This window comes from Salvelinus alpinus, chromosome 11, assembly GCF_045679555.1.
Source record: "Salvelinus alpinus chromosome 11, SLU_Salpinus.1, whole genome shotgun sequence".
Lineage (NCBI taxonomy): Eukaryota > Metazoa > Chordata > Actinopteri > Salmoniformes > Salmonidae > Salvelinus > Salvelinus alpinus.
Genome location: NC_092096.1, coordinates 31,910,211 through 31,932,182, shown reverse-complemented (window position 1 = coordinate 31,932,182; position 21,972 = coordinate 31,910,211). Strand labels below are relative to the sequence as shown.

Here is a 21,972-nt window from a genome sequence, read left to right as displayed (position 1 = left end):
GGTTTAATGTTAGACACCTAGTCTGATACCATCTCTATAGTGTGTGCCTTCAGCCCCCAATGCCCTCATTAACCAGCATGGAGCCCTACACCTGCATCTCTCCAACACACATACACACACATAATACTCTGCATGCAATGTTTACAACATATTCTCACGCACAACTTGAACATTGATTGATACATCACTGCCATCTTGTGGCATTGAAACGTTTTGAATGCAATTGTTTTTCCAGAAGCAGTGATAGAAAAAAAATAGTGTTACTGGTGTAGAAAAGGTAAATAGTGCAGTGGCAAACAGTAGTCTAATATGTCATACTCAACAGCCGAATGTGCTTAATAGAATGTGAATCGCCACTTCACTTTTATGTCAAATATTTTCTCTGATTGTGTTGTGTAGGCCTGGCTTCATGAATTTGACATGACAATATCCTGAGATTATGTCACAAAATTGTGCCATCTGTGCGGAGGAGGTTAGAGGTTGCCCCTAACCACTGATACAAAGTCAGATGTTTTCTAATCACCTCAACGATAACATTTAGAGTTGGGTTAGAATAATCTGATCCTAGATCTGATGTTAGAGAGCCTCTACCTTGAGCCATGCAACAACGACACTTGACGCTACCCTACCGCGGACGCGCTCGAGCCAACACCACGCGACAAGAGTAGATACAAGATGGCGACCATTTTAGTATCAGAGGAATAAGTGCCGTGAAGGATAGGTATGGTACTTTTTCAATTTTCGCCATTTAAAAAAAAACCCAATTCGTGTCAGTTGTTATGGTGTACACATTCATCTGAAAACTAACTAGCATGTTTGATAAACAATTCAAACCCTGACGCATTGATCCCTAACGTATTTAGACTTGGCTTGACAAGATTAGCTTTGTTGCTGCTAGCCATGTAGCTAGCCATGTTACTCACCAAGTTAGCCAACAAACTAGTTAGATACTTTATTTTACTAGCGATTATGTTTAGCTATCTTACGTTAGATATTCGATTTGTGTTTATTTAGGAGATACATGCCGCCAGACAGAGAAAGAAAGCACAAGGGCACCTTAGGCGCGCGCACGAGCCTTCGCTATCCTCCTCGATAAGTTTACGAGTAGGTTCTTGTCAGCAGTAACGTTAGTCGTGTTATAACTATAGATAGTGACATCACGGATAGAAGAAGGAGCGGTTAGTTACCAGTATTTTGGTGACATTGTTAGCTAGGTAATGTTGCAAGTTTTCAAAGTTGTCTTGCGGGGATAATTTACCAATGTCAGGTGAGTTAACGTTAGTGAAGTGGTAAACACGTCTGGGAAAGCTTGCTAGCTAAGTTAGCTGGTTTGAAAACACAAATCTCGCGCTTTTTGTTATCAGTGTTGACTGGGTAAAATGAAGCAGAAGCAAAGGGATGTCATTGCTAGTAACTGCCCACCAGATCTTTTGTGGATAAAAAAACTAAACAATGTATCACGATTGTCGATGGTTATAAAACCACAATTGCATTGCATCACGAATGTCGATGGTCATGAAACCACAATTGCATTGATTAAATGTTATATAAAAACAGTGGGAGTCAAAGGGGTACAATGTAGACAGACAGACTCAGTCAGGGCATGCCAGCCAGAAAGTCCTTCACTGGTAACAGCTACTTATTTAAATCACACGAAGGCAGTCTGGAATGGTAAACAAACACCCGTTAGAACTTGGACTTGTGTAGTCAGGGTCGGCCCTGTACTGTTTCTCCTCCTAAATAGATTATAGATTGGTTCATGGAGAAGGGAAATAGTAGCTGGGACTGGCAGCCTCTGATCCTCAAGTTTAGTTTCCCTTCTGATCATCCTATCCATCTCTTTCTCCATGCCCTTTATTCATCTCTTCTCTTGCCCCTTTCTCTCTGTAAGGCTGCCTGTACACATACAAAGGGTGCTCTACCCTCCCAGCTCAGCCCCCCTTTGTTTGCCAGGCTTAAGTCTCCCTTTGGCCCCATTGGGGGGTGATGATGATGGAGCTGAGACTCTAAAACAGGAATCCCCAACCCCATCAGTACTGTGCTATGGAAGTGCCTAATCCCCCCCAGGGTTATGCAAACTGTTTTAAAGGGTACGTTAGAGGAAGGAAATCTGTAATGGCAGAAAACCACATCTGATCACCGCAGTCAACATTCAGGATATTGTCCTGTCTTTGACAATAAGTACCCATGTTAGAGAGCTAACTGGTTAGATGTGTGACCACAAATTATTATAAAGACCAGAATGGGTTGTGGGTTAAAAAGCAAGACAGAAGGTTTTGGTACAATTGTTTTCACGAACAAGCATCTTGTAAAACAAAGGATCTCTTCATACGATTTGGGTAAGGCCTTTACTGAGAAGAGATTAGAGAAGTTTAAAGAGTTTTGTACAACTGCATTTCTCACTTACTCAGTCTCTTCTCTTTCTTCCTCCCCAGAAAAAGCCATGCCGTGGGACCGCCCCGTTTCTGAGCTCGCCATGGTGATCTGAAGCCCCAGTGTGGACGTGTCACACCCACACTCACCTACCCACAGACACGCACACGGACTGAGCCACCTAGCAAGTGTGTGCGATGGACAGGTGTAAGCACGTGGGGAGGCTCAGGCTGGCCCCAGACCACTCCATCCTCAACCCCCAGAAGTGGCACTGCGTGGACTGCAACACCACAGAGTCAGTGTGGGCCTGCCTGGGCTGCGCCCACGTTGCGTGCGGCCGCTACATCGAGGAGCACGCCCTGCAGCACTTTCTGCAGCATCGCCACCCGCTGGCCATGGAGGTCAACGAGCTCTATGTCTTCTGCTACCTGTGTGATGACTATGTGCTCAACGACAACGCGACGGGAGACCTCAAGCTGCTGCGCTCCACGCTCAGCGCCATCCAGAGCCAGCGCTACGAGGTCACCACGCGCTCAGGACGCACCTTGAGATCGGCTAGCGCCCCGCCCGATGCCCCCCAGCCCTGCGGCTCCAGTGAACTGCAGCTGAGGGATGAGGATCGCATGTTCACGGCGCTCTGGCACCGCCGCCGGGCACTGATGGGTCGAGTGTTCCACACCTGGTTCAGCATGACGGAAGGGGGGAAGAGGAGGGAAGAGGAGGAGAGGCAGAGAGAGGAGGAGGAGGAGAGGCGGAAGGAGTTGAGGGAGAGGAGGAAGACGTTGAAGAGGCAGCTACAGGAAGCGTTGGAGAGCGCCCCACCAAGGAAGAGTCACCGCCTGAGGAGAGCCAGTCAGAGAGCTGCTGCCGCCGCCGCTGTCACCCCCCGCCCCACACGAACACGTACCCCCAGCACCACTTACACACCCCAGACTCCCCTCACCCCCCGACCAAGAACCCAGAGCCCCGCCACTCCCACCCCCAAGAGAATGGGCCGCCCCCCTAAAACCCCCGCGCCCAAACCCACTCGCTACTCAACCCCCTCTTCCTCCACCAAAGGCAAACCCAGAGCCTCCTCTGTCCAAGCCCTGACTGCCCCCTCAGCCCCCCGCCGTGCCCCCTCCAAACAGGGCGACTCGCCCCTCAAACGGCGGCCCACTGTCACTCCGGGTGTCACGGGCCTGCGTAACCTAGGCAACACATGCTACATGAACTCCATCCTGCAGGTGCTGAGCCACCTTCACATCTTCAGGGAGTGTTTCCTCCGGCTGGAGCTGCTGGCCGTCCACGGCCAGCTGTTGGTTCCCAGCCCCGGGGGCCCAGTGTCGTCCTCCCCACTGGCCCAGAGGAGAGGCCCCCAGGTGGGCGTTGGGCTAAGTGGGGGGGCCTCCAGAGCCCGGAGTATGGAGCTGATTCAGCCCAAGGAGCCCAGCTCCAAGCACATCTCCCTGTGCCATGAGCTGCACACACTCTTCCAGGTGATGTGGTCGGGCAAGTGGGCGTTGGTGTCGCCCTTCGCAATGCTGCACTCGGTGTGGCAGCTGATCCCAGCCTTCCGGGGCTACGCCCAGCAGGATGCCCAGGAGTTCCTGTGTGAGCTGCTTGACAAGGTGCAGCACGAGCTGGAGAGCACAGGGACTCACACGCCACCCGCTGGTGTGTCAACCGGACAGAGACATCTCATCAAGCAGGTGCTCAGCGTAGTCAACACCATCTTCCATGGTCAGCTCCTCAGCCAGGTAAGAAAGAGAGAGAGGCACACACTCTCCCAAACACAGATATACACAGACTGATACACAGTACACATTTTTATACTGATATAGACACACTTTTGTGATTCACCAGTCTGGACATGGATTAAAATGGATTGAAAAAGGGATTAAAAGGTCTTTACATTTATTAGTAGTGATCTTACTGGAGGGATTCGGATGGGAGCTTTTACTGCGCAATGTGCGTGACTGTTACCACATTTATGTCTTGATAGTAATATAAAATAAATATATATTAAATACAATATGTCAAAATGTATCTGTCTAAATGTGCTTGGCTCCAATCAAGAAATGGGGACATTTCAATGGCAGATCAACACATTCTGAAGCGCCATCATTTTAAAAGTTCATGGAAGGGTAAATCCATTTTGAATTCATTAACTTTTCGACAGAACACCTTTTGATTTGAATGAAACCTTACATACTTGCCCATTTGTAGAACGGCTCAGAAATGAACTTTTTGGACCTGAATGGCAAAACACTCGAGATAAAAGTGCTCAAAGTTGACCCCTTTTGCATACCATAAGACATCCATGTCTTCATCAATGGAAAAGATAAATGGTTGAGATTTATATCATTTAAAAGTTTACAAAAAGGGTTGTCAAACTACTATAATTACTTGATTTTTGTTTTGTTATTGACATTTTTTCCCTCTAACGTACACTACCATTCAAAAGTTTGCGGTCACTTAGAAATGTCCTTGTTTTCCATGAAAACATACATGAAATTAGTTGCAAAATGAATAGGAAATATAGTTAAGACGTTGACAAGGTTATAAATAATGATTTTGAATTGAAATAATAATTGTGTCTTTCTTTGCTTTCGTCAAAGAATCCTCCATTTGCAGCAATTACAGCCTTGTAGACCTTTGGCATTCTAGTTGTCAATTTGTTGAGGTAATCTGAAGAGATTTCACCCCATGCTTCCTGAAGCACCTCCCATAAATTGGATTGGCTTGATGGGCACTTCTTACGTACCATACGGTCAAGCTGCTCCCACAACAACTCAATAGGGTTGAGATCCAGTGACTGTGCTGGCCACTCCATTATAGACAATACCAGCTGACTGCTTCTTCCCTAAATTGTTCTTGCATAGTTTGGAGCTGTGCTTTGAATCATTGTCCTGTTGTAGGAGGAAATTGACTCCAATTAAATGCCGTCCACAGGATAGGGTATGGCATGGCAAAATGGAGTGATAGCCATCGTTCTTCAAGATCCCTTTTACCCTGTACGAATCTCCCACTTTACCACCACCAAAGCACCTCCAGACCATCACATTGCCTCCACCATGCTTGACAGATGGCGTCAAGCACTCCATCTTTTCATTTTTTCTGCGTCTCACGAATGTTCTTTTTTGTGATCCGAACACCTCAAACTTAGATTTGTCTGTCCATAATGCTTTTTTCCATTCTTCCTCTGTCCAGTGTCTTTTGCCCATCTTAATATTTTATTTTTATTGGCCAGTCTAAGATATGGCTTTTTCTTTGCAACTCTGTCTAGAAGGCCAGCATCCCAGAGTCGCCTCCTCACTGTTGATGTTGAGACTGGTGTTTTGCGGGTACTATTTAATGAAGCTGCCAGTTGAGGACTTGTGAGGCATCTGTTTCTCAAACTAGACACTCTAATGTACTTGTCCTCTTGCTCAGTTGTGCACCAGGGCCTCCCACTCCTCTTTCTATTCTGGTTAGAGGACGTTTGCACTGTTCTGTGAAGGGAGTAGTACACAGCGTTGTATGAAATCTTCAGTTTCTTGGCAATTTCTTGCATGGAATAGCCTGCATTTCTCAGAACAAGAATAGACTGACGAGTTTCAGAAGAAAGGTCTTTGTTTCTGGCCATTTTGACCCTGTAATCGAACCCACAAACGCTGATGCTCCAGATACTCAACTAGTCTAAAGCAGGCCAGTTTTATTGCTTCTTTAATCAGAACAACAGTTTTCAGTTGTGCTAACATAATTGCAAAAGGGTTTTCTAATGATCAATTAGCCTTTTAAAATGATAAACTTGGATTAGCTAACAAAATGTGCCATTGGAACACAGGAGTGATGGTTGCTGGTAATAGGCCTCTGTACGCCTATGTAGATATTCAATAAAAAATCAGCCATTTCCAGCTACAATAGTCATTTAAAACATTAACAATGTCTACACTGTATTTCTGATCAATTTGATGTTATTTTAATGGACAAAAAATGTGCTTTTCTTTCAAGAACAAGGACATTTCTAAGTGACCCCAAACCTTTGAACACGTAAACTCTGACTTCTCATTTCTGAATATGTTGTAGCTTAGACCCTACTTTACCCTAAGCTACAACATATGCAAAGAGGCAGAGTTTACACGTTTTTAGGTAAAAGATGTAAAAGGTTCTAAAAATATATATATATACACTACCGTTCAAAAGTTTGGGGTCACTTAGAAATGTTAAAAGGCTAATTGATCATTAGAAAACCCTTTTGCAATTATGTTAGCACAGCTGAACTGTTGTTCTGATTTAAAGAAGCAATGCACAACTGGGCAAGAGGACAAGTACATTAGTGTCTAGTTTGAGAAACAGACGCCTCACAAGTCTTCAACTGGCAGCTTCATTAAATGGTGCCCGCAAAACACGTCTCAACTTCAACAGTGAAGAGGCGAATCCAGGATGCTGCCTTTCTAGGTAATTTACAACATTAACAGTTTACACTGTATTTCTGATCAATTTGATGTTATTTTAATGGACAAATGTCCTTGTTTTTGAAAGAAAAGCACATTTCTAAGTGACCCCAAACTTTTGAACAGTAGTGTTATTTTTTTTAAAGAAATTATAAAATAGTTTCACAACCCTGTTTGTAAGCAGTTTAAATGATATCAAAACTCAACCATTTATCTTTTCCAGTGATAAAGACATGGATGTCTCACCCTGTAGGGTGGGGTATGCAAAACTTTGAACACCATTATCTCCTGAATGTTTTAGCATTCAGGTCCAAAAGCCCATTTCAGACCATTTCTTCCATGGGCAAACATGTATGGAAAGGTTTGTTTAAATCAAAAGGGATGCTATCTAAAAGTGATTGAATTCAAATCGATTTACTCGTAAGAGAGTGAGTGTGACTGAACGTGTGTACTTTCTGCTTCGGTGTATGTGAAAGAGAGGAGTGTCTTGAGTTCTCTGAGCATACACCCACACCTGCTCTTTCCTAACAAGGGGGTGAGTGTGTGTGTGTGTGTGAGTGAGGGGGGGGGGGGCAGTGTTTCTAAAGCTGTGTATCTCAGACAATCCAGTTCCTGTGTGTGCTACTGCATTAGTTAGCTCAGCTGCCCTTGGCTTGCCTTCACACAACTCTCTCTTTTTCATCCTCACTTTCTCCCCCTAACTCTCTCTTTCTCCCTCTCTCTCTGCCCCACCTCTTTCTATCGCTTTCTCTTCTCTTCTCCCTCCATCAGGTGACGTGTCTTGCATGTGACCACCGCTCCAACACGGTGGAACCCTTCTGGGACCTATCGCTGGAGTTCCCTGAGCGTTACCACAGCAACAGCCGGGAGAGCGCAGCGCTGGTCTCGTGCCAGCTGACGGAGATGCTGGCCAAGTTCACGGAGACCGAAGCCCTGGAGGGAAACATCTACGCCTGCGACCAGTGCAACAGTGAGTGACAGAGGCACACATACAAAAATGTACACAGTGAGCACACACAAACACATTCATTCAATGGTATGATTGTTAGAGGTACAATAATTTTGCCAAAGCAGTTCATTTTCTCGATTAAAAAAAATAATTCTGTCTCCATGTCAAACTACCATCCAGTGCTATAGTTAGATGGACTATTCACATTCACACAGCCCTGTCCAGAGCATGTGAGCGGAGCTGGAGCAGAGCGTGCTAAATTTGACTGGAGCGTGCCGTGAGTTTCCCAAAGACTGGAGCGTCAGCCTTCTCGCCCACTCCAATTTTGCTCCAGTAGCGCTCACTTCACAAGCTTAGGGCATGCCCGGACCAGCATGCATTTGTAGTTTGCTTTAGCCCCTTGCTTTAGTTACTGTTATCTAGTATGCTAAATATTTTCAGAAAGGAACTGATATAACACACAGGTGAAAAATCAAGGTGCCTTACAAAGATGAGGAGGACCAAGAGCAAGAGGGGGAGTGCAGTGATGTTTGGGGTCCACAACTAAAGAATCACTGTGGAATCTGAAAAGGCAGGTATCCCGAAAGCATGATGGTGTAATTAGTAGGTGCACATGCTAACAGAAAGGAACGGGGTTGGTAGCTAGCTAAGTGTGTCATTATAAACCAAAAATCAGATCTCTTAAACCCCCTAAGGTCTCTATCCATGCCCCGTGGAAATCTAATTAGCATAATACAAAAATCCTTGTAAAAATCCATCCACTGCATCTGCCTATGTCGCATTTCCGCATCTGCGGTGAAAGGTGACAGCTAGAGCGGTGTTTCTCACCATGAATTGGTCTTCACACAAATCGTCTGTCCCGTGTGAACGGTTTGGCCTACAAACTATTATGACCCCTCTCACGAACATGATGGTGTTCTCCGTTTTGCTCTACGACCCCCACAAACGGCTTGGGACTTGTCTGAAGTTGGTACAGCCGATCTGCCAACTTCTGTCTGTAGCATCCAAACAGTTTGGGCTACACACTAATATGACTCTTCTGTGCGAAGGTGAGACTCTCACGAACAAGTCGGTTGATTTGCTCTAAGACGTCCACAGGCCTTTCAAGACTCGTCTGAAGGTCCCCCGGTACCAGATGGAAAAATGAATGGAAGTACACTACCGTTCAAAAGTTTGGGGTCACTTAGAAATGTCCTTGTTTTTGAAAGAAAAGCACATTTTTGGTCCATTAAAATAACATAAAATTGATCAGAAATACTGTGTAGACATTGTTAATGTTGTAAATGACTATTGTAGCTGGGAAAAAAATGGAATATCTACATAGGCGTACAGAGGCCCATTATCAGCAACCAACAGTCCTGTGTTCCAATGGCACGTTGTTAGCTAATCCAAGTTTATCATTTTAAAAGGCTAATTGATCATTAGAAAACCCTTTTGCAATTATGTTAGCACAGCTGAAAACTGTTGTTCTGATTTAAAGAAGCAATAAAACTGGCCTTTAGACTAGTTGAGTATCTGGAGCATTACCATTTGTGGGTTCGATTACAGGCTCAAAATGGCCAGAAACAAAGACCTTTCTTCTGAAACTTGTCAGTCTATTCTTGTTCTGAGAACTGAAGGCTATTCCATGCGAGAAATTGCAAAGAAACTGAAGATCTCATACAATGCTGTGTACTACTCCCGTCACAGAACAGCACAAACTGGCCCTAACCAGAATAGAAAGAGGAGTGTGAGGACCTGGTGCACAACTGAGCAAGAGGACAAGTACATTAGAGTGTCTAGTTTGAGAAACAGACGCCTCACACGTCCTCAACTGGCAGCTTCATTAAATAGTGCCCACAAAACACCAGTCTCAACGTCAACAATGAAGAGGCGAGTCTGGGAAGCTAGCCTTCTAGGCTGTGTTCTTTTGCCCATCTTAATCTTTTCTTTTTATTGGCCAGTCTGAGATATGGCTTTTTCTTTGCAACTCTGCCTAGAAGGCCAGCATCCCAGAGTCACTTCTTCACTATTGACGTTGAGACTGGTGTTAAATACATGTAAAAAATAAAAAATAAATAAAAATATGTTTGCTGATCTTTCTTATCTCTCAGATATAGGACAGACATTTCAGAACAAACTTCCTTTAGTTTCCCCCCTCCCCAAAAAATCTATCTGTTCCATGTAGTGAATCTGTTATTCATTGTGTTTGTATGGGCTAATAGTAGTAAGGCTATTGTTTTGATACTTAAAATTCCAAAATTATCCTTGGTATGACACTTAAAACAATTCCATATAGCTTAGTAGAACCCCCCCCCCCCCCACCCCAGCTTAGAAAGGGTTTAGACTGTTTAGTGCCAAAAATAAGGGGTTAAAAAAATATAATATAAAAAATATAATATAACTAACGTTTCCTGATCTTTCTTATATCTCTCAGATATAGGACATACACTTCAGAACAAATTTCCTTTTGATATTTTATATACTGCTGATTTTGCAGGTTTTCCTACTTACAAAGCATGTACAAGTCTAATTTTTATCATAGGTACACTTCAACTGTGAGAGACGGAATCTAAAACAAAAATCCAGAAAATCACATTGTATGATTTTTAAGTAATTAATTTGCATTTTATTGCATGACATGAGTATTTGATACATCAGAAAAGCAGAACTTAATATTTGGTACAGAAACCTTTGTTTGCAATTACAGAGATCATACGTTTCCTGTAGTTCTTGACCAGGTTTGCACACACTGCAGCAGGGATTTTGGCCCACTCCTCCATACAGACCTTCTCCAGATCCTTCAGTTTTCGGGGCTGTCGCTGGGCAATACAGACTTTCAGCTCACTCCAAAGATTTTCTATTGGGTTCAGGTCTGGAGACTGGCTAGGCCACTCCAGGACCCTGAGATGCTTCTTACGGAGCCACTCCTTAGTTGCCCTGGCTGTGTGTTTCAGGTCGTTGTCATGCTGGAAGACCCAGCCACGACCCATCTTCAATGCTCTTACTGAGGGAAGGAGGTTGTTGGCCAAGATCTCGCGATACAAGGCCCCATCCATCCTCCCCTCAATACGGTGCAGTCGTCCTGTCCCCTTTGCAGAAAAGCATCCCCAAAGAATGATGTTTCCACCTCCATGCTTCACGGTTGGGATGGTGTTCTTGGGGTTGTGCTCATCCTTCTTCCTCCAAACACGGCGAGTGGAGTTTAAACCAAAAAGCTCTGTTTTTGTCTCATCAGACCACATGACCTTCTCCCATTCCTCCTCTGGATCATCCAGATGGTCATTGGCAAACTTCAGACGGGCCTGGACATGCGCTGGCTTGAGCAGGGGGACCTTGCGTGCGCTGCAGGATTTTAATCCATGACGGCGTAGTGTGTTACTAATGGTTTTCTTTGAGACTGTGGTCCCAGCTCTCTTCAGGTCATTGACCAGGCCCTGCCGTGTAGTTCTGGGCTGATCCCTCACCTTCCTCATGATCATTGATGCCCCACGACCCACGAGGTGAGATCTTGCATGGAGCCCCAGACCGAGGTTGATTGACCGTCATCTTGAACTTCTTCAATTTTCTAATAATTGCGCCAACAGTTGTTGACAGTTGTTGCCTTCTCACCAAGCTGCTTGCCTATTGTCCTGTAGCCCATACCAGCCTTGTGCAGGTCTACAATTTTATCCCTGATGTCCTTACACAGCTCTCTGGTCTTGGCCATTGTGGAGAGGTTGGAGTCTGTTTGAATGAGTGTGTGTACAGGTGTCTTTTATACAGGTGCAGTTAATACAGGTAATGAGTGGAGAACAGGAGGGCTTCTTAAATAAAAACGAACAGGTCTGTGAGAGCCGGAATTCTTACTTGTTGGTAGGTGATCAAATACTTATGTCATGCAATAAAATGCAAATTAATTACTTAAAAATCATACAATGTGATTTTCTGGATTTTTGTTTTAGATTCTGTCTCTCACAGTTGAAGTGTACCTATGATAAAAATTACAGACCTCTACATGCTTTGTAAGTAGGAAAACCTGCAAAATCGGCAGTGTATCAAATACTTGTTCTCCCCACTGTATCTGTTCCATGTAGTGAATGTTATTCATTGTGTTTGTATGGGCTAATAGAAGTAAAATCAAAAATATTTTCCCATAAAATTATAATTTATTTTTGTTGTAGTTCAACGTGTGTTCAAATTCCAAATCAAATAGCTAAATGAGCCCGTGACGCCCGGGGTGACCAGTGTAGAAACACCCCACCTTGCCCGGATTAGACAGGGCTATAAGACTTATGGGTTAAATGTTTAGTTAATTTTCGTTCTATTATCTATACAATAGGCCTGGCATATTATCTCTTTCAAGGAGGTAAGCACTGCTCCATGAGCGATGAGCGGGATTTCCATACTCTCAACTCCTCACTACTCTGGCCCTGTCTGAGGTGTCCCTCTAGTGTGCAAGTTGAGTTTTACAGTATGGGTTAATGCTCACTCTTGTCTCTAGGTAAGCGGCGGAGGTTCTCCTCCAAGCCCGTCATCCTGACTGAAGCTCAGAAACAGCTGATGGTTCACAAACTGCCTCAGGTCCTGCGCCTGCACCTCAAACGCTTCAGGTACTGACCGCATTATGACCACACGATGACCTTAACACACCCATGCACCTCAAACACTGCAGGTAACCATTGAGCACATAGCAATTGCTCAAGAATCATAACACAACCATGCATTTGAAACACTCTAGCTGTCTTATTTGGTGATTTGATCTGTTGACGTGTTCGTTGAGTGTTCTGTGCTTGTGATTGGTCGTCAGGTGGTCTGGGAGAAACCACAGGGAGAAGATTGGGGTCCACGTCAGCTTTGACCAGCTCCTCAACATGGAGCCATACTGCTGCAGAGACCCCTCCCCCAAGGGCTCGCCATGCTCCAGTCCTGCCCCCGCCGGCTCCCCAAGCCCCAAACACTTCCTGTACGAACTGTCCGCTGTGGTGATGCATCATGGGAAGGGCTTCGGCTCTGGCCACTACACTGCCTACTGCTACAACAAAGAAGGAAGTAAGAACATCTCTCACTCACATGCAAAATGCATTTTTATGTAAAAATGACAAATACAAAGATGATTAACACAACCTTCTCTTGATACATTTTCATGGAATCTACCTACAGCTAATACCCATTCTCTCTTCTCCCTCTCTCAGGGTTCTGGGTCCACTGTAATGACTCTAAGCTGAACGTGTGTTCTGTGGAGGAGGTGTGTCGCGCCCAGGCCTACATACTCTTCTACACGCAGCGCTTCACTCAGGACAAAGACAGGCCGCTATAGGACCAGGACCCACTGAGCCCCGCCCCAAATCCTACTCCTTTGTACCTCAGCAGTCCAGTGACATGTCATCATCAGCATTACCACCACCACCAAAACATCTCAACCCCTCCTCTCTCACACTCTTTCTTTGTGGGCATTTTATCTCCTCTGGGGGGAGGAATGATTCATTGTATCATTATTTTTCTAAGAGAGACAAAGGACACAAACTCCTTTTTTTTGTCTTTGTGAATTTCTTGTACAGGTTGTTTATATGGGTTTTAAAAGAAAAGGAAATCGTGTTTGATAGTGTATAGGTTTATTTTATCAAGAGTATCAGCCAAGTTGTGCGTTGTATTATAGACACGCCTTTACAGGAGTAGACAGACTTTGGCCAGGTGTGACTGTGTAATCTGTAGTTCAGATTTATTCAGGTGTCAACCTTTCTGCTCTTCTGTGCTGTTTTTATTTTTCTTAAACGATTTGAATCAACTAAAATGTTTCTCACAGCCACTTTAGACAGTTGACTAAGGGATGTCAAATTCTCAACTGGAATGTAGATAATGTAGGTAATTCCCTCCATAAATAGTCTTTAGAGTTTAACGCCTTTTTAGTTTTGCCAGAGATGGAAGGGGAAGCGAGACACCTCACTCACTTCCATTTTCTGGTTCATATACAGTCAATGAACTAAGCAGGCCAGACCCAGCTGCTAATGCATTGGTGCCTATGGGAGAGCCACCACTTAAGTGGACCGGAACAGTGACATTTAAAAAAAGAAAAGGTAAACAGCCTGAGTGGGACATCTTAATTTATCCACCATCTTTGGTATTGCTCTCTAGTAAGTCTGGTCGGTCAGGAAATTGTTCATAATTAACTACTGACCTCACGCCAAAGCACGAGGGAAATGTTTAAAAATTCTCAGCTTCTCTAAAAACAATTACAGAACATTTGCAAGATATATTCTTTGACTGGTTTTGGGAAATCTATTTTATAACCAGTTTCCAAAGGGATGTTTGTTTTTAGCTGAATGCTGCCCTCTGTCTTCAGAATGTAGATGTCTTTCGTGGTGCTGGTGCTTTTAGGCTTGTTGCCTCCTAACTTTTGGTTGGTATCCCTACAGCAGATGCGGCTACAAGTGTCATAGAAAAGTGCCCTTCGTTATCAGAACATATCTATTTTTGTAGTTCCCTTGCCAGAAGTGTATTTGGTATCAGTTCTTTGTAGCAGAGACTGTAAAATGCAGTCCCACCCAGGCCAGCATTTAGAATATTGAATGTATTTTTGTATACTCGACATTGAGGATTTTTCACAAAAGTTGTTAAAAAAAAAAAAACAGGGCCACTGACTGTTATAGTTTTGTAATTGATTCCTTCCCCCTCTAGTTGTTTGGAATCACGAGCAGGTCTGACCTGTCTCGTGTGTGTGTATACCAGCATATGTGTTCACACAATATAGTTGGCTCTGTATAATGTAAGTATAAAATAGCCAGACTGATGCAAGTAGATCCTTTGTGTGTTCAAAACTGTATGCGTGTGAGAAAGATATCTCCATGCTGGTACTAGCTCAACCTAAATGCTGTTCATCTCTCTAGATTCACCTTTTGGGGAGAATTCAAAGCACTTCATCCTTTTTTCTGTCCGATATGTTTGTCTGCATTGTGCTCATACTGCCTCGGGTGTGTGTACATTTATGGAAGTGATACTATGCAAATTCTTACCTCAATTTTTAGAGAATTACCTCAAATGAGAATATATTTCAATTTTTCTAAGAAAACACGTGTACTTTTTTTTAAAATCCACACTTAATTCAGTTAAGGTTCATACCATGCTGTAGCCCTCACAATCTCCTTTCACTTGACTAATTCTAAATAGGGCATACGTAATGGCTGCCTCAGCGGATTATGGGGAAAGAGGCTGCCTACTAGACTTGAGATTTGTATATAATGACGAGACGCTCATGTCTGCCCTAACAATGGTAGTCATCCCAAAAAGCAGGCAACAAGCTTAAGTCCACAATAAGCCATAGAAATGCTTTTGTGAGAGTGAAATCTCTTGCTTTGCCTCTTCCTCTCTGATAGAGGCCTGCAAGGTTGTGAAGGAACAGTGGGCTCCCGAGTGGTGCAGCGGTCTAAGACACTGCATCTCAGTGCTAGAGGCGTTACTACAGACACCCTGGTTCGGAGTCCCATAGGGCGACGCACAATTGGCCCGTCATCCGGGTTTGGCCGCCATTGTAAATTAGAATTTGTTCTTAACTGACTTGCCTAGTTAAATAAAGGTTACATTTAAAAAAAAATATCCAACCCCATCAGCCAATACAGAGAGCAACATTTTTTATTTCAATACTTTTGTTCTTACAAAAACATTTCCGTACATATAGTGGCAGCAGCCATTTCCAAGATATTTTACAAATATCTAAGAAACAAATACTGGAGGAGCTGAGTGCAGAGTCCCCTCCCTGTAACATGAAGCCAAACATACAGCTGTAGATGCGTGGTTGTCATCGTTCCCACCCAGAACTCAAAAGGGGAAGTTGTACAATTTCAGGGTTCCGACGAGCAATCGAGTGACTAGGTCCTGACTGTAGGGTCAGGCTGAAAGACCGCAGTCTGAACCAGGAACTGTATAGCAGTAAGGGCCAGGAGTTTTTCCTGATTAGGACACACTAGGCCCTATGCATACTTAGAGGGAGAGGAGGGTACTTATTTTGGTAAGGAAAGGTTTGTTTCTTCACATTCTTACTTGGTGTTCTAAGCAGTTAAACTGTAACAGTTTATTTGAGATTCTATGGCTGTTCTGGCTTCAGAAGATTGCAGTGAGACACCACTGTGTCCACAGATCCCTCTAGCAAGGAGGGAAATGACTAAGCTTTGTGGTTCAATGTCACCGAAATAAAAGGGAAAAAGATTCAGCCGCTGCAACGTAAGCCAGTCCCCTCCATGCTCGCTCTTAAATAGCGGTAAAAATGCATTGTGGGGGTACCTTACAGCAGCATTTTTAATAGCCCTTACTGGCTGCTCTCTGCCAAGGTGGGAGAAATGGGAAGAGACCAAAGGAAGGTCCTGTATTTAGATGCTGTTTTTCTGTTGAAGTGCAGGCAGATGGTTCAGTGTGTCTATTCTCTGTATTGGGGTGGAGGGGTTGTGGTACGGTTTGAATGAGGTTGGGTTCAGTATTCAATAGTCGTCCCCTCGGCTCACCACCTCCTTGCAGGTGGGCCTGAGCAGGATGGTGTGCTCGAACTGGGCGGTGTAGGAGCCCTTGGTGTCGCAGAGCGGGGGGTAGGGGTCCACGATGCCCAGGTCGCACAGGTTCTTCAGGGCCATCAGGTACTTGCTCTCCCCCAGCCGGTCCAGCCAGCGCCGGCAGAACGCCAGCGTGCCAAAGTTCTCGTTGATCACGTTCAACAGGTGCTTCGCCCGGGGGAGTCTGGGGGGAGGAAGGGGGAGAGAGGGTACAACCTCTGTGGAATACACAGTCCAGTGTTCACACAGGCAACCAACTTACCTGATTGGGACGTGTCCCACATCAAAGTTTTTCATGTAATGAGAACACTCCATGTCATCATGGACCACGCCCTTCCCTGTGCTGCCAAACGTCTCGATGGCGTACACCTCTCCCTCCTGGTGGTGCAAGAGAGGGAATCAGTCATAAAAATGACACGTATTGGGGTAGGAAGACACTGCTGAGTCAAACAAATACACAGGGGCAGGCAATCCTGTGTTATAGAAATTCCTTGATCATCGACAACACCAATTCAGGCATGCAGGTATTGTGTTACTGGCTAATTGGACCTGGAACGGTTCCTAAGCACACCATTAACTCAGCATCATTACTCGGTCACCCTCGCACAGCACACCATTAACTCAGCATCATTACTCGGTCACCCTCCCACAGCACACCATTAACTCAGCATCATTACTCGGTCACCCTCCCACAGCACACCATTAACCCAGCATCAATACTTGGTCACCCTCCCACAGCACACCATTAACTCAGCAACCCTTTGTAACCTCGCCTCCCTATCTCCCTCTTTGCTCTTCAAATGCTCAGACAGATACACACCTCCATCCTGGTAGCTTCTCCTCCTTTGACAATGGGGACAGTCTTGCCGGCATGTATCCTGTACTGGCCAATTGAGTGGCCGTTCAGGTTTCGGATTGGCTTCACTGGAAATTATTCAAATTAACATTTGTGAGGAATTATCTTCGATCATAAATTACAACAAATTCACTGTGTGTGTGTATATTATATATATATATATATATATATATATATACAGTAGCTCAGTACCTTGGTATGTTTTGCCGTCAATCTCCACCTCGTACGACTCCATCACTTCCTGAATTCTCTCTCCAACGTCACACAGACGCACGTCGATTCCAGCACACTGCAGAATGATGAAGCATGATTGAGATGAGACTGAACACCTGAACTACACTTACTTCAAATTATATCAAGCGGCCTCAGGAATGGGTGGCGTGTGAATGGATGTCGGACCTTGATTCCAGTATTGGTGGCGTCTCTCACGGCCTCCAGCAGTTTGTCATACTTTGGGTTGAATGTGACGGTGAAGGCACAGTCAATGATCCGACCTGAAAACATACAGTGGGAGTGAGCACAGTATCCTACATGGTCTGAGTGGTTAGTTGTGTGTGTGTTGATATGCGTTTGTATACGTTTATGTGTCGAGTATGTTTTGATGTGTGTGTCAGCTGAACCGTGTGTGTACGGTGGCAGGGGTGTACCGTTGATGTGTGTTCCGAAGTCGATCTTGCAGACATCGTCGTATTGCAGCACGGTGGGGTCTCCGGCGTTAGGGGTGTAGTGAGCCGCACAGTTGTTCAGAGAGCAGCCGGTGGGGAAGGCCAGGCCTGCATTCAGACCATTCTCCTTGATCAACTTCCTGGAACAGTTCTCCAACCGCTCACTGAAACACACAGACACACAGAGAGATTGGTTATACAGATAGATGGGATAAATTGATAATGAAGGGATGAAAGCGCAAGAACGGACGTATGCAAAAGATAAAATGCAAAGGAAAAAGACTGACAAATAGAAAGAATAGGAAGCAACATCTCAGCTGTGATGATGAAGGCTCACCAGATGTCGATCATGGTCATGCCAGGTTTGATGAAGCTGCGGACGTGCTGGCGGACCTGTCTATGGGCCTCAGCAGCCTGTCTGAAGTCGCTCCACACTTCCTCGTTGGCCTTGTCCAGAACCCGCTTCTCTTCATTGGTGGTCCTCCATGCCGCGGTACGCCTGCACCAAGGGGAATCAGCAACAAGGTTAGCGGTCAGCACACACATACACACTTCTTCCCATCACTGTGTATGAAATTCACAAGGGGAATCAGCAATGAAGTTAGAAAACACAAACATTTTGTCATTGCACAACTACCCTGGAGGATCAACCAGGTTAGTGCCCACGGATACATCTTACTCCCGCACCGTGACTGAGGGGGAATCAATGCAAGCATGGCTAGAGGATAAACCAAACTGAAATTATGCTGAGGATGACAACAGTGTTTTGGGTGTTGTTAAAGCTGCAATATGTAACTTTTTCAGCGACCTGACCAAATTCACATGGAACAGTGTGCCATAGATCTGTCATTCTCATTGAATGCAAGACTAAGAAGCAGTTGATCTGTTCTATGTGCAATATTTCTATAATTTCAGTTTTGTATACCAGCTTCAAGCAGCTGAAAGCACAATATTTGGGGCTATGAAAATAAATATTTCACAGCAGATAAGATTGTACAATGATTCTCGACACTATACTTGCTTGTTTTGTCACAAACTGAAATTAGGCAAACTATTGGAATTTTAGCAACCAGGAAATGGCGGAGTGATTTCTGCATAGCGCATCTTTAAGAGCCCTTTATGTCAATGAGTTTCACATTAGTGAAGAGATCCAAGGTGAAGAACAACCCTGTCACTTCTGTTTGATAACCACACTGACAGATTCATGTATGCCAGGCAGCACTGTTTTATTTTAGAACAAACTCAAACCTCCCTCCCCAGTCTCTCTGGTAGCTACCAGTTTGTGTTGAAGGTTGGACAGGTATAGCATGATGATCAGAGGAGCAGCCACTCTAGTATAACACAGTGCTGGGTAAATAAGAGGCTGGGGCCCCGCTTCTACACTAACCAAGTACAAACCACACACCAAGCCAAGAGTAGGTGTTTGTGAGATTGTGTGTATGAATCTTACCCATCCTGTAATGGGGGGTATTCGCATTCCTGACCGATGGGGAAAACACCACTTGGATACAAGTCACAGATGGGCACAGACGGAGGGTCAGTCTGAACTTTGGCTGTGAAAGACAGGAAGAAACAAACAGTCACATAACCGCTCATTACTATTTCATTAACTATCTAGAAAGTTTGAGTTGGAATTCCAGAGGTGACACAGCAATATTCAGGGAAAAGCCAAACATGCCCATTAGCCTGAGGACCTGAGGGTGGAGGCACTCAGATGGCTGCAGGGTTATGGTTATGCTCCAGAGTGCAGCAGTACAGCAGAGAGCCAGCCAGTCATATCCATCACTAGATCATAGTCTACTTTCCCATTGCACCCTATACATGACCAGACAAAGTGAAAGCCATAACTCTCAAGTGTCAAATGAAATAAGACCAACTCACGTCCTTTCTTCTTTTTCTTCTTCTTCTTCTTTTTGCCTGCCGAGTTCTCGCCCTCATCTCCATCTGAGAGAAATAGGGAGGAATGTGAAGTCATTTAGTCATATTCAAATGTCACAGCAAGCCATGTATTGGTAGATGTGTATGTAGTCATGTGTGAGGTCATCTCTGTGCTGTCCTTAAGGGTCAGACATGCGGATGGTTAAGGTTAAGGGTGGTTAGGATTTGGTTCACAGGCCACAACAACAGGACTGAACCCAGCTCAGCTGCTCCACAGCAGGGTGTGAGGAGCCATGGTTGGAGCTCGGCCCATGTGGTTCTGGGTCAGGGGCTGCCTAGTACTAGGCTACGGTAGAGTACCGTTACGATCTCTTACCATCCTCCCCGTCTTCTTCTTTCTCTTTGTCCTCCAGAGCTTGCTTCTCCAGCTGTTGTGTCACATCAGCCACTCCATTGCCCTCAGCCTCGGTGCCGGCTGCTGCAGTCATAAATTGCAGAGACAGATACACATGGGTGAGCTCATCCTATACATCTTGCTAACCCCGACATGGCGGCAGTGGCGACCACAGCTCCATCACACACAACAGAGAGCATCCAGGAGACCCGGTGGAGGGGAGGATGAGAGATGTGTTATGTGCGTGCAAGGGAAGGTACTGTCCAGTGGGGAAGTGATCCTTTTGGACTGTGGACAATGATCCCATTCCGCAAAGTGTATCCCCGAGTTCAGGGACTTGGCAGGAGAGGGGAGAGTATTATAACCTTGGGGGCCAGTACACGCTTTACTGATGTAAACACGCATACTACAAGCTAAATGTTGTGTATGTCAATTTAAAGGGCAGCTGTCTGACATCCATTAGAATAATTCATACCAGCTGTAGCTAGTTGAGGTTGTTACAAGAAGATGGGTTGCTCGAAATAGCACATGCTGAGGATAACGTTGTCAGCACTAAGTACGCAGGGTACAGTGAGCATGCTGTCTGAATCAAACAGTATCTTGACGTTTCATAGCTCGCTAGCAGGCAGCGGGACAATCATTGTGGTCAATCATGTGTAACTAGTTAGTGTTAAATATATAAGTCATGAAACAGATCAGTCCGTGATCGTTACAACCTCGATCATCGAAATCTATGGAATCAAACTGTATTCTGGCGTTTACGTTATGTAAGAAAGCTAACGATAACATAACAGCATTCCACCACACATTACGAAACATCAAAACGTGGTTTTGAATTTGATAGCGACTTGTGGAACCTGCCAGTAAGGGACTACGAACTGCGTCTAAGCTAGCAAGATGTCTAGCCAGCTAACTAACTACTAGGTTTGTTTCTATTACTATTTCCGTCTGTTTACTGACATTTCGGCCTCGTGGTCGGATTGACAGAAGTCTCGCGCCATGCTTAGCTATCGAGCTACGGGTGTGTTATGAGAGCGAGGCGTGTTTCATAAGGCCTGGCGCACGATTCACAAGGCACACTCTTCCCTAGGCACGCACGTCTCAGCGGTAACTGCCCTGTCTGTAACTCTTACCCGGGCCTGCCGACTTCTTCTTCTTCTTTTTCTTCTTCTTCTTGGCTGTCTCCTCGGAAGGGTCTACCTCCTCTTTCTCTTCTGTATCTCCGTTCAGGACCGTCTCTTCTTCGAGCTTCAGCTCCGGTACCTTCTCCTGCACCACATCAGCCATGATCGCAGGCGTTAGTGGAAAAGGAAGCGCGGTGGTTTGTGGGTAAGCTGAATGAGAAACTTGCAGAATCAGCTGAGCGCGTGCTGGTGCTCGCTGAATGCAAAATGTTGTAGGAATTAATTCATGGCTCACCATCACAATTATCCTAAAATATGTATCCCCAGAGACACAATATCATACACAGTAAACAGCCCGGATTCAACAAACCTGGTTAATGTGTTATAACAACATGTATGTTGTACTATACATCTTAATAACCTTTATTTTTTATTATTACGACTAAGAAAATATTGGCCGCTAGATGGCAGCATGCATTAATACTAGGTGACAAGGGATTTGGAGAAGGGCCAATATATTTCCATTCACTTATTCCAGCACCAGGAGCAATTTAATAATCGTTAGTCACCACACAATAACTCTATTGCTACCAGTTTCCAAATTCTCTGAAGAATAGTCGACTCCATTCCCTAGGCTCATTTCCTTCCCTGATCTGGGAGAACTGAGAAAGCCAGATGAGGAAGCAGCAAATCCCAAGCAGTAGGCTTCCACCATTTAGTTTCACCATTAATTTGAAGTCTCTGGACATGAGGAGAGGAAGCCAGTTCATCGTATTGACATGATGCCTGCTGGTTGTTTAAGGATGCAGAGGCTAAT

The 21,972-nt window shown here is 44.9% G+C and overlaps 2 protein-coding genes across 3 annotated transcripts; one reads left to right on the top strand and one right to left on the bottom strand.

Annotated features, from left to right (window-relative positions):
• Nucleotides 1-519: 519 nt before the first annotated feature.
• Nucleotides 520-14,767, top strand: LOC139533949 (ubiquitin carboxyl-terminal hydrolase 44-like). Of its 2 annotated transcripts, none has more exons than XM_071332493.1 (6): nt 520-721; nt 2,436-4,112; nt 7,563-7,761; nt 12,203-12,311; nt 12,509-12,750; nt 12,894-14,767. In XM_071332493.1, exons 2-6 carry the CDS (start codon nt 2,571-2,573, stop codon nt 13,016-13,018), a joined length of 2,217 nt encoding a protein of 738 aa, XP_071188594.1. In that variant the 5' UTR covers nt 520-721; nt 2,436-2,570; the 3' UTR covers nt 13,019-14,767. The 2 variants fall into 2 exon arrangements, with proteins under 2 accessions (XP_071188594.1, XP_071188595.1); XM_071332494.1 differs by lacking the exon at nt 520-721 and adding an exon at nt 783-2,339.
• A 544-nt stretch (nt 14,768-15,311) lies between these two features.
• Nucleotides 15,312-21,438, bottom strand: LOC139533950 (methionine aminopeptidase 2-like). Its single transcript, XM_071332496.1, has 11 exons — nt 21,165-21,438; nt 20,014-20,115; nt 19,641-19,703; nt 19,210-19,312; nt 18,097-18,258; nt 17,742-17,923; nt 17,494-17,588; nt 17,287-17,383; nt 17,059-17,162; nt 16,501-16,616; nt 15,312-16,422 (listed from the first exon to the last, which is right to left on the bottom strand). The coding sequence occupies exons 1-11, from the start codon at nt 21,316-21,318 to the stop codon at nt 16,170-16,172; spliced, it is 1,431 nt and encodes a 476-aa protein (XP_071188597.1). The 5' UTR covers nt 21,319-21,438; the 3' UTR covers nt 15,312-16,169.
• Nucleotides 21,439-21,972: the final 534 nt, after the last annotated feature.

Coding starts and splice junctions, on each gene's coding strand:
- LOC139533949 (XM_071332493.1), top strand. CDS start 2,571: ATGGACAGGTGTAAGCACGTGGGGAGGCTCAGGCTGGCCCCAGACCAC. Junction 7,762..12,202: donor CGCCTGCGACCAGTGCAACA/GTGAGTGACAGA, acceptor TCTTGTCTCTAG/GTAAGCGGCGGAGGTTCTCC. Junction 12,312..12,508: donor CTGCACCTCAAACGCTTCAG/GTACTGACCGCA, acceptor ATTGGTCGTCAG/GTGGTCTGGGAGAAACCACA.
- LOC139533950 (XM_071332496.1), bottom strand. CDS start 21,318: ATGGCTGATGTGGTGCAGGAGAAGGTACCGGAGCTGAAGCTCGAAGAA. Junction 19,704..20,013: donor AGAAGAAGACGGGGAGGATG/GTAAGAGATCGT, acceptor TATTTCTCTCAG/ATGGAGATGAGGGCGAGAAC. Junction 17,384..17,493: donor CCACCAATACTGGAATCAAG/GTCCGACATCCA, acceptor ATCATTCTGCAG/TGTGCTGGAATCGACGTGCG.